The sequence below is a fragment of the Macrobrachium nipponense genome, chromosome 19, assembly GCF_015104395.2.
Source record: "Macrobrachium nipponense isolate FS-2020 chromosome 19, ASM1510439v2, whole genome shotgun sequence".
In the NCBI taxonomy this organism is placed as follows: Eukaryota; Metazoa; Arthropoda; class Malacostraca; order Decapoda; family Palaemonidae; genus Macrobrachium; species Macrobrachium nipponense.
The window spans coordinates 1,153,657-1,166,638 of record NC_061088.1 but is presented as its reverse complement, the minus strand read 5'-3'; the positions used below and the strand labels follow the sequence as shown (position 1 = coordinate 1,166,638).

Below are 12,982 nucleotides of genomic sequence, written 5' to 3'. Positions count from 1 at the left end.
ACTGCCTTCCATCTCCAGCTTGCCATCCGGGTCCAGGCCTTGTGGCCAGGCCCTGGGTAGCGGTACTTAGTACTATTGAAGTTTTTTGGGCTTCCTCCAGGTCTGAACTTCCAGCGCCCCCATTGAACCTGGCTTTCATTTCATCCTCCAGCCTCGGGTGCAGGTGTAGCTGTTAACTTAGGTCCTATTGAGGGTTTGGGCTTCCTTCCAGGCCAGAGAACTTCTAGCAGTCCCCTAACTGCCTTCCATCCTCCAGCCTCAGGTGCAGGTGTAGCGGTTAACTTAGGTACTATTGAAGGTTTGGGCTTCCTTCTAGGCCTGGGAACTTTCAGCAGCCCCCCAACTGCCTTCCATCCTCCAGCCTTGGGTGCAGGTGTTACTATTAACTTAGGTCCTGTTTAAGGTTTGGGCTTCCTTCTAGGCCAGTGAACTTCCAGCTGCCCCCCAACTGCCTTCCATTCTCCAGCCTCGGGTGCAGGTGTTACTATTAACTTAGGTCCTGTTTAAGGTTTGTGCTTCCTTCCAGGCCAGTGAGTTTCCAGCAGCTCCCCAACTGCCTTCCATCCTCCAGCCTCTGGTGCAGATGTAGCTGTTAACTTAGGTCGTATTGAAGGTTTGGGCTTCCTTCCAGGCCAGGGAACCTCCAGCAGCCCCCCAACTGCCTTCCATCCTTCAGCCTCGGGTGCAGATGTAGCTGTTAACTTAGGTCCTATTTAAGGTTTGGGCTTCCTTCCAGGCCAGGGAACCTCCAGCAGCCCCCCAACTGCCTTCCATCATCCTGCCTTGGGTGCAGATATAGCTGTTAACTTAGGTCCTGTTTAAGGTTTGGGATTCCTTCTAGGACAGGGAACATCCAGCAGCCCCCCAACTTCCTTCCATCCTCCATCTCCGGGTGCAGGTGTACATGTTATCTTAGGTCCTATTGAAGGTTTGGGCTTCATTCCAGGCCAGGGAACTTCCAGCAGCCCCCCAACTGCCTTCCATCCTCCAGCCTCGGGTGCAGGTGTAGCGGTTAACTTATGTCCAATTAAAGGTTTGGGCTTCCTTCCAGCAGCCCCCCAAATGCCTTCCATCCTCCAGCCTCGGTTGCAGGTGTTACTATTAATTTAAGTCCTATTGAACGTTTGGGCTTCCTTCCAGGCCTGGGAACTTCCAGCAGCCCCCCAACTGCCTTTCATCCTCCAGCCTCGGGTGCAGGTGTAGCTGTTAACTTAGGTCCTATTGAAGGTTTGGTGCTTCCTTCCAGGCCAGGGAACGTCCAGCAGGCCCCCAACTGCCTTCCATCCTCCAGCCTTTGGTGCAAGTGTATATATTAACCTAGTTCCTATTGAAGGTTTGTGCTTCCTTCCAGGCCTGGGAACATCCAGCAGCCCCCCAACTGCCTTCCATCCTCCAGCCTCGGGTGCAGGTGTAAAGCTGTTAAACTTAGGGTTTTTTTTTTTTCCCCCCCTTTTTAAGGTTTGGGCTTCCTTCCAGGCCAGGGAACTTCCAGAAGCCCCCCAACTGCCTTCCATCCTCCAGCCTCGGGTGCAGGTCTAGTAGTTACCTCATGTCCAGATCAAGAATTGATCTTCCTTCCATACCAGGGAACTTGCAGCATCCCCCTATCCTCTAGGCTTCGGTTCAGGTCCAGGTTTAGGCTTATGAGAGAATTTATTTGAGAAAGAGAATGAGTTAGATTGGTTAGAGAAATTAAAGAGAATCCAAGAAAAGAACCACAAATTTCTCAGTCATTCACTCATCTGCAAGTGAGCGCGCTCACATTTATATTCACACGCATTGATACCCATAATCATCCACACTCATACATACATTCATAACTACATTCATACCCACTCATACATACATTCATATTGACATTCATACCCACTCATACATACATTCATACCTACATGGATACCCAATTATACCCACATTCATACCCATACAATCGTTCAGTTCTTTTCATAATGTCTCTCTCCAGAAATCTCTTCCAATCCAGTCCTCCTCTCTCAGCTCATTCTTCTTCTCCTTTTATGCTATTGATAGTTGGCGATCACCATATCGAAGTCTTTCTGTTGTAATCCGTGTCTGATGCTTTCCCGCCAATCCATCAGTATTGGTATCACCTTGTCGTACTTTATTAGCTCCATCTCTTGATGGCGACATACCAATAATAGGTTTTCTAACTGATTGGCCAAATGATCCCTCTCCCTATTGATGCGTTGAAGCTGTCCTCTTAGGGAATCCACGAGTCCCCATGTTTTCAGATTTTCGCTGAGTTCCCACATGAGTTTGGTTTCCCTCTCCTTCAGCAACTGTTCCATTAAATCTAGCACTCTATCCTTCCGCCAGAGTTCACACAGCCTCTCGTTTTGTTCTAGCTGCATCATCTTAATTTCCCAGCGGAGTCTCTCTAACTCCCATTGCAGCTTTGACTTCTCTCTCTGGCACTCGAACAACGCCTTGCTCTGCTCGTGACAAATTTGGGACTTCCTTGCTAACGCCAAATTTACACCAGAGTTGAAGAGAAAGAGAGGGAAAAAATGGATAAGTATCAAGACCTGAAAATAGAAATAAGAAGGATATGGGATATGCCAGTGGAAATTGTACCCATAATCATAGGAACACTAGGCACGATCCCAAGATCCCTGAAAAGGAATCTAGAAAAACTAGAGGCTGAAGTAGCTCCAGGACTCATGCAGAAGAGTGTGATCCTAGAAACGGCGCACATAGTAAGAAAATTGATGGACTCCTAATGAGGCAGGATGCAACCCGGAACCCCACACTAAAAATACCACCCAGTCGAATTGGAGGACTGTGATAAAGCACAAAAAAACAATAATAATAATAATAATAATAATAATAATAATAATTAATAATAATAATAATAATAATAATAATAATAATAATAATAATAATAATAATGTGGAAGTTATAATGTGGAAGTTTCTAACCGGTATCATCAGTGAAAGAGGATACAAACACCACCCCCCGCCAACAGAAGGCTGCAGAAGGATGTGTAGGGGCAGAAATGACCAGCTCCTGATAGAGAAAATGGTAATGAAGAATAGTAAGAGAAGGAAAACCAACCTAAGCATGGTATGGATCGACTACAAGAAAGCGTTCGACATGATACCACACACGTGGCTAATAGAATGCCTGAAAATATATGGGGCAGAGGAAAGTACCATCAGCTTCCTCAAAAGTAAAATGGGCAACTGGAATACAGTATTTACAAGCTCCAGGATAATACTACGAGAGGTTAACATCATGAGAGGGATCTTTCAAGATGACTCACTGTCCCCACTACTCTTCGTAGTAACCATGATTCACATGACAAAAGTACTACAGAAGATGGACCCAAGAACGACTTCAGCGAAAGTTTCTGCGACTCGTGCAAAGTGTATGGGCACACAGCTTCCTTCTCGAGATGCCCCAAGAATGCAGCTGCGGTTGCTGCCATTGCAATGGCCGGGACGAATCCCTCCTGCAGCTCTAGCGCAGGGCCTTACATTTGTTGCACCTCCTAAAGGTCGCTATCCTGCTCACCAGGTCCGAGCTTTCGATGACACTGGTGCGCAGATATCCATCATTCGAGAGAATGAGATTCCTTACGGAGCTCGGGTTGACAGGCACCAATTCGTCACAAAAGAAAGCCTCAGCCACGTTAAGATTTCTGGCCTACTGTCTGTCTGGTCGAGAGTCACCCGACCTCACCATTATAAGGTTTGTACTATGGAGGTTATACCGTCCTGCTAGGACAAGATTTTAAGCCTCCTCCTACCTTTTCACAGTCCCAGGGTCCCCGCAGTTCCTTATATACCTCTAGACCAATCCTACAGTCCACCAGGAACCAAGGTATCTACAGAGAGGTAGCGTCATCCCAACTCAACATCCCAGAAGCCTCTATTTGTACTTTGCTGAACTTCTGTACAAGAAGTCTCCTGATGTTTGGCGCAGGCGTGGTTCTTTATATATCAATGTAAATTGAAATTGTTCTTTATATATCACTGTAAATAGAAATTAAGAAATACAAATAAAAATTAATTAATGAATAAAAATAAATAAATAAATATATAAAAATAAATATAAATAAAAAAATATAAATAAAAAAATTAATAAAATTAAACAAAAAACATAGAAATAAATAAATTAAATAAATAAATAAAAATTAAATTAATAAAAAATAATGGATAAATAAAAAATAAATTAAAATAAATAAATGAATAAATAGAAATGAATAAAAAAAAAAAAGAATAATAAATAAAAAATAAAAAAATAAATAAATAAAAGAATAAACCAAAAAATAAATCAATGAATAAATAAAAATAAATAACTAAAAATAAATAAATAAATACAAATAAATGAAATAAATAAAAATAAATTATTTGAAATAAACATGAATATAAATAAGTAAAAATAAAACAAATAAATAAATGAAAATAAAAATAAAAAAAATAAAAATAAAATACATAAATAAATGAAATAAATCAATATATAAATAAAAATGAATACAAAAATTAATATAAAAATTAATAAATAATATGATAAAATATATAAAAAATAAATGAGTAAATAATAAATATATCAAAATAAATCAATAATCAAAAAGATAAAATAAAAAATAAATGAGTAAATAAATAAAAAAATAAATGAATAAAATAAATAAATAAATAATAAATAAATAAATGAATGAATAAAAAGGAAAAAATAAAAATAAATAATATTAATAAATAAATTAATTAGTTTAGTTTAGTTTAGTTTTTATTTATATCATATTAATACAATTCTCCACACAGTTCCAGTAAAGCCGCCGAAGCTGTAGTAGCTTATATGGCAGGCTACATAAAAACGTCAATACAGATAAAATCCACATAAAGCACAGACATTAATACATACAAACTCAGACAATATTTAGAACAACGAAATCATGACAAAAACACACACCCCAACACATAAAGTTAGACAATATTTAAAAACAATGGAATCCATGTAATAGCACAGATTCGATAAAGATCACAGCATATAAAACAATGAAATGAGAATTTAATTAATTATTGCAGAGCCTAACTAAAACACCAGACTAGAGACACTAAAACAAAGTTAGAAAGTTATTATTCTACCATTATATAAAAGACAACTGTTGTTCGCTCATCATTGATGATTTGTATGAACGTAAGGAATACCGCAGAGAGCCCTCAAATAGGATAGGTGGTAGACTATCGTACAGCAATATCATTTGATGTGCTAAAAATCTTCTCTCCACCTCACAAACCAAATGTGGATGGCGAAACAAACTTCCTTTTGTTTCATACGAGTGTATTTGGAGATATGGACGAAGTAAAATATCGTACATCTCAGTATACTTCCCACTCAGTAAAAGTCTTAAAAACTTGAAGAGATTGTATTTATAAAGACTCCTCAGCCTCAACAGCTTCAAATTATCGTACATTTCCCAAGTCCCCAACAGGGGGACATTATCAACCCATTTAACTCCTAAGATTATTGAAACTGGAATTGAGTCTGGCGAGGTGACTGGTAGGCGCTGAACCCCAAACTATCAAATGGTTGTTCAAGCATGGAAGGGCAAGAGCATGGTACAGATTCACAAGCACACGAGTAGGGACAACATCACGTATGCCAACGAGACTTCCTGTTACTCGGCTGATGTTTAGGGTTACATTGTTAATATGTTTAGCAAAAGACAAAGTTCTCGTTATTGTTAAACCTAAGTATTTAAATTCATTCACGCATTCTATGGCTTCTCCTGCGAAGAATATGTCAGGTAAATTCTGTGCCGGGCGCGAGGAAAAAAAAACATTAACTTACTCTTTTTTTGGAGTTTGGAAAGAGCATATTGGCTTTTAGATATTTCTCCAAGTCTGAGAAGAGCTCTTTGATGTTATTAAATAATCCGTCTAAAGAGCATGACGTGACAATAAAGGCTGCGTCATCAGCAAATAACAGTGTCTTAACTCCAACTGCCAATGGTAAATCATTGATAAATAAATTAAAACACAGTGGGCCAAGAATAGAACCCTGCGGAACTCCACGAGTAACAGGTTCAGAATCAGAGCATAGGCCATTTAAAAATACATACTGCTCCCTGTTCTGAGAATAAGATTTCAAATATTCATGACACTGGCCTCTAAATCCGTAATGAGCCAGTTTCTGTAGTAGGATACTATGTGATACAGTGTCAAAAGCTTTTCTTAAATCTAAAAAGAAACACATACTAAACATTTTCTGATGGTAAGCCGTGAGTAGAGCAGAAAACAACTTTATGATAGCATGAGTTGTACTTTTTCCACGACGGAAGCCAAACTGGCATGGGCTAAGTAATGAATACACATCGATGAAACTTTCCATTCTAATAAGTGTAAGTTTTTCAAATATCTTAGATACTGTAGGAAGGACAGATATAGGTCCATAATTGTCAAAATTTGTGCTGGATCCAGACTTGTAAACCGGAGTAATCCTAGCCTTTTTTAAAGCATTTGGGTATTGTGGCACAGTAATTGTTAGGTTATATAACTCAGCAAAATGTTGTGAAAATAAAAGTATTTCCCTTTAAAATTAGAGGTGATATATCCATAACCTTATTTTTCAGCCTCTTTATTACAACCAAAATTTAAGAAGAATCGGTAGGATAAAGAAAACAGGTGGCCATTATCGGTGCTGATAAAAATGTATAAGGCAGAGGTTGTGACAAACTACCAACCAGAGAAGCAGCAGCAGTAACAAAATACTCATTTGCACAATTCACGTCCAGTTAATACCCGGTCAGACACCTCTGTACGCTCCAATGTAACCGTCTTCCTCTTACCCAAAACAGAATTCAGACAAGGCCAGATCGTACGAGAATTTTTGCCTGCCTCATAAAACTTCATATAGTACAGACGTTTTGATCTACGTTAAACGTTGGTTTATCTGTTTCTGTGCCATATATACTGCAACTTAACGATTTTTCCTGCTAGGTATAGCTTGTACAGTTTTGCTTTCTTCGCGATACACTGCTAGAGCTTAGGGGTCATCCAAGGAGCAGATTCTTTTATCTTTTCTGTGTATTTTATCAGAGGAAATGCTCTTATATAAAGCTCAAATATTCTTGAGAAATAAAGCTCAAATGTTTCATTCATATTAGCATTAGTAAAAGTGAAAACAAAATGAGACAGCAACATCGCAAAGGTGACCTTCCCTCTCTCACTTATAGGTCTCTTATCATGAACTACGCTAATGGACATATGGTTGTGAAACGAGTCAACAGATATCCCAGCAGGGAAATGGTCAGTTATATCAATGGGAATAACAAAAGAATGTCTCACGCCGTCGCCCTGTGGGATCCAAATCTGATCCAACAGGCTAAACCTAGTGATTTGGTTTTGGGGATTAATTTTAGTTGGAATAGTTACCAGAGGGCTGAGACCCAGTTCAAACATGCTACTCACAGAATAGTCAACATAACCGTACTTATTCATATTAAAAAGGTTCATTATTAAAATCACCACAAAGAATAGCCGGTATATGAAGACTGAGAAAATTCCTTAAGAAGGACACAAAAGAAAGAACAAAATCATTATTTTTGACAAGAGATGCTGGGGGTGGATGATAAGTGGCAGAACATATCAGTTTTTTACAATTAATAATAAACTCAATAGTCAGCACTTCAAACAAGTGGTTCAAGAAAGAATACTCATTAATAATTCTGGTTTGGATACCATTCCTGACAAAAATCTTGAAGGTGATCACGGTACGAGTCATAACTGTAAAAACCAGGAATTGTATAAACATCTTTATCTTTAGTAAGCCAGTTATCAACTAAAACAATGCAAGAGTAATATGTGAGTAAATTACAGAAATATGATAAAAACACACTAAAATGCTTACAACTACGAATGTTGAGCATAAGCCAATTAAAATATTGTTCTGACACAGAAATTGGCACAGTACACAATTAATAATATTTACAATCTAAAGGTAAATAACTGTCAATGTTAGGTAAAAATGTAGGGTATTCACCATTAGCTCAATCAGCTTCAAGCGACATAACTAGGACGAATCAGGGCCAGCAGCCGCTGCTGATTCCTGACAGATAATATTTTCCAAATCAGCAAGAGTCTTTGCCCTGCACAAACGATCGGAGTCACTGAGTCTGTAGAAGATATTCCCTCCGCTGGTAAAAACGGACTTAATCTTATTCGGATGTTGTTTCCTAAGCTGGCGAAGGTTATAGAACAACGAGTGGTTAGCTGGCGTCAAGTACTCCGACACGAAAAAACCAGCAGGCCGCCGATGCTTAGCCTGCCTCAGCAAATACAGCCTCGACGATACGTTTGAACACTCGATCCTTAAGGATTTCTTTTGTCGTCCGAAGAGACCAACATGCACACTTGCAATATCAACATTGGCCACATTATCGCCACAGATTGTATTACAGACTTCACCTTTCAGACACTGGAAATTTGTTAATGTTCCAGCAGTTGCCGCTGTTATCAGATCATTCACAGTAGGACCACGGCAGATCAAGATATTCGAATTTAGGTTCGGTTCAATTTTTTCTAGGCGTTCTGAGACAATATTGAGTTGGACGTTTTGCGATGGGGTCACGTGATGATCTCCACTAACAGGAACAACACCATGATTTACCTCCTCATTAACACTATCTTTCTTTGCAATAGACTCCACAAAACTAAGCAGCTTTTTATTTTGATCGTTCAACTTCCTGAGGCAGTTTATAATATTTTCTAAGGACTGGTTATTAAGGGGAGACACCAAAGGGGGTGGGAGGGACTAGCGAAGCAGGAGACACACGAATCTTAGGTGGTCGACCTCTACCTCTGATCGCCGGGGTTGGAGATCGTGCTGAAGACGTAGTTGAATCACTTCTGGTAGGTAATGATGAATCTCCACCAGGTACCACAAGAGAAGACTCTAAAAGAGTCTCAACAAGGCGGTCAATACATAACTGTTCCTCTCGTATACTCTCAAGAGTAATATCAACATGGCGCCCATCCATACCAGGCAAAAAAAGTGCTGGAACAAAGGGAGGAGCCAGCAGCGGGTCACGTCCGACCAGTACAGAGGCTCGAGTAATAAGTAAATAAATAAATAAATAAATAAATAAAAATGAATAGATAAATAAATAAAACGGAAAAATAAATAAAAGTAAATAAAAAAGAGAAATAAATAAATAAATAAAAATGAAAAATTAAATATAAATAAATAAGAAAAATTAATGAATAAATTAATAATAATATATAGTAATAAAGTATAATAGATATATATATATATATATATATATATATATATATATATATATATATAAATGAATAAATAAACATAAATGATATTCAAAAAATTAAATAAAGAAATAAAAAAAAAAAAAAAAACAAAAAACTAAAAACTAATAAATAATCAAATAAATATATATAAACAAATGAATAAACAAAAACATAAATGATATCAAATAAAAATAAATAAATAAATAAAAAAATAAAAATACTAAGGAAATAAAAACAAATAAAGAACAAAATAAATATGTAAAAAATAAATAAATAAATAAATGAAAACAATATACGAATAAATAAATAAAAATAAATACATAATAAATAAATAAATAACAATTAATAAATGAATAAAAAATAAACAACTAAAAATAAAACATAAATAAATAATTAAATAACGATAAATTAATTAATAAATAAACATATATAAATGAATAAAAATCAATAAATAAATAAATCAGCTTCCTCAAAAATACAATGGGCAACTGGAATACAATATCTATAAGCTCTGGGATAAGACTAGGAGAGTTAACATCAGGAGAGGGATCTTCCAGGGCGACTCACGGTCCCCACTACTCTTCTTAATAGCCATGATTCACATGACAAAAGTACTACAGAAGATGGACCCAAGCACGACTCCAGCGAGTTCCTACGACTCGTGCAAAGTGCATGGGCACACCGCTTCCTGGTCGAGATGCCCCAAGAAAGCTGCTGCAGTTACTGCCATAGCAATGACAGGGATGGACAATCCTTCAGTTCTAGTAGACCCTCCAGCGAAGGGCCCTATATTTCCTGCACCTCCCAGAGGTCGCTATCCTGCCCACCAGGTCCGACCAGTTTCATAGTCTTCTATGGCAAAAATATCGATTGAATTTTCAGTTATTAAGTCTATAATCTGCAGTGTTTTATTTCCTACAGATTGGATGTTCATGCAAGTATAGTCAGCCATGATCCGTGTAAATCAGCAATCCTCGTCATCTCATCATCTAAAGCTTTGCAGTCTTTCGAGTTCACTGCACGACTGTCTGCTGTTTGATCAGGGCCGTTTCTAGGCACAGGCGACACAGGCCTTAGTTAAGTTCTAAGCATCGTGTTTACTCCAATCTTTACTTCTTTTTTTAAGTCTTCTTAAGTTGTCAACGCAGCTGTCAAGCATTTAAGCTTTTGTCAATCATGAAGAGGCAGTCCAAGCTGTCAGGTGCAGCAAACAATAAAAGAAAAAAGGAGGAAGAGGAAAAACGAGCCCAAAGTAGTGGGGAGAAAATCAAAAGAACATGGCTGCCATATTCCAAGAAAAAAGATAGTTTATACTGTTTTTGTTGCAAACTCTTTTCCCAGAAAACATTTAAACTAAGCAGAGATGGCTTTAATGACTGGAAAACCTGCAGTGACTCACTCAAAATGCATGAGAACAGTCCAGAACATACAAAGAATATGGGGTCATGGAAAGAACTGAGGAGTCGTATTGAAAAGGGGCAAACAATTGACAAAGTTGAGCTGGCACTAATAAACAATGAACGACGTAGGTGGCAAGAGGTACTTACCAGGTTCGTGGCTATAATTCATAGTCTGGTAGAACGAAATCTTCCTCTCAGAGGGTCCACATACACACTTTACCAGCCCAATAATGGGAACTTTCTGAAAGAAGTTGAACTCGTGGCTCAGTTTGACCCTGTTCTCAAAGAACATATTGCGAGGTCGCAAGGAGGTGCCAGTCATACATCCTACCTAGGCAGTATTATTCAAAATGAGTTTATTGACTGCATCAGTAAGAGGGTTGTGGAGCGCATGGTGACCGAAATTAGACAATCCAAATACTTTTCAATTATTTTAGATTGCACTCCAGATTTAAGTCACAAGGAGCAATTATCTGTGATAATTCGAATAGTTACAGCTGAAGGCACTACACAAATTAAGGAATATTTTATCGGGTTCCTTGAGGCCGAGCAGACAACAGGAGAAGACCTCTCAAGACTCATACTAAAAAAACTTGAAGAGCTTAATATCCCCTTTGAAGACTGTAGAGGACAGTCATATGAAAATGGGGCAAATATGAGAGAAAAAAAATAAGGGAGTCCAGGCTAGACTTCTGTGGGAGAGTCGAATCAACAGTGTTGAGGTTGTAAGATTCCAGGCTGCAAAAGTGAGGGATGCTCTTTTAGAGGTGAGAGGAAGCACTGCAGATCCAGCTATTAAAATTGAAGCACAAGCCTTAGCGGAAGAGGTGGGATCATACCGGTTCTCTATTTGTACGGTGGTGTGGCATGATATCCTTAAAAAAGTTTCACAATGCATGCAACTGGATGTAGCTGTTGACATTCTCAAGAAGGCTGAAACCTCCCTTGTTAGCTACAGAGACACTGGGTTTGCTGATGCCCAGACATCTGCCAAAGAGATATGTGAGGAGAAAAAGCAGGCAAAAGATTTGTGTAATAAACTCACATCTGGGGATCATTCTGATTTAAATTATGATGAACTGATTGTAGAGATGCAGTCATTTCCAAAACAATGCCCAAAACAAAATATGACAACATAGACCTTCTTGTTTTTCTGGAGGAGAAAGGCCTGAAAGAGATCTATCCAAACATGTGGGTGGCATCAAGAATTGCTGTCACTACACCTGTGACTGTGGCATCTGCAGAGAGAAACTTCTCTAAACTTGAGTTCATTAAAACATATTTAAGGTCTACTATGTCACAGGAGCGCCTAAATGGGCTGGCAATAATTAGTATTAATAGAGAAATATCCAAACAGATTTCGTATGGTGACACTATAGATGATTTTGCTGCAAGAAAGTCAAGAAGAGTCAGGTTTTAAATATGAAAAATCAGTGAAGAAAACTTGTATATAATAGTTTTAGCATAGCCCTCAACATAAATGCATTGAGTTCTATGGTTTTAGATTGGCAAGATTACCTTTTTCAATTTATCTTGGGTAGGATTTGCAATAAAAAAAAAAGTATAATGGTGTTATTCTATTAAAATTTACAAAAATAGTTTGTATACTTTTGAGTCTATACTTTTCTTTGTTGTGTATACATATACGTGAAGATGATTTATTAATAAAGTATGTTGTTTTGTTGTGGAACTTGGAGGGAAGGGGGGCGCCATAACGAGTTCTTGCCTGGGGCGCCTAATGAACTAGAAACGGCCCTGTGTTTGATATTTGTGTCTCGTGCAATTTATACAGCTCATCCTTTCAACAGGAGTACTACAGTCCTTACATGTTAACTCTGCGCATGTCCTTACCCACAATTTTTTTTATAAATGACCATATCTTTGACAATAATAGCAAGTGATGACTTGATACCTGTCTCTCACCGTATTGACGTCCCATTTTAGTTTCGCTTTATTGTCGCTATTTTCATGAACAGCCTTAATTCCTAATCTCAGGCTAACAGTTCCATATCCGATAAAACGTTCCCCCAGAGTCTGAATTTTTAAGCACAACTGATATCTTCTCATCAGTTTCGGAGATGGATTGCAAATAACTATTTCTCTCGATCACTGTCTTTTACCACCACCTTTTCTACTTCATATGTATTGCAAATCATGAACTTAGGTTTATATTTTCCAATCTTCTTAATGTCAGCTCCCTGATCGCCTTGTGTTGTTCGCCACTAAGTCCCGAGTATGTTCCTCTGCAAAATTTAAAATAACATGCTCGTGCTTCATAGACCTGGTACCACTAAAAGCTTTGTCATCCTGTTAGTGATC

At 38.1% G+C, this 12,982-nt stretch overlaps 1 protein-coding gene across 1 annotated transcript; it reads left to right on the top strand.

Moving 5' to 3' along the window:
- The first annotated feature begins 10,439 nt into the window (after positions 1–10,439).
- Positions 10,440–11,336, top strand: LOC135219071 (zinc finger MYM-type protein 1-like). The gene has a single exon (XM_064255503.1). The coding sequence runs from the start codon at positions 10,440–10,442 to the stop codon at positions 11,334–11,336; it is 897 nt and encodes a 298-aa protein (XP_064111573.1).
- The last annotated feature ends 1,646 nt before the right edge of the window (positions 11,337–12,982 follow it).

Coding starts and splice junctions, on each gene's coding strand:
- LOC135219071 (XM_064255503.1), top strand. CDS start 10,440: ATGAAGAGGCAGTCCAAGCTGTCAGGTGCAGCAAACAATAAAAGAAAA.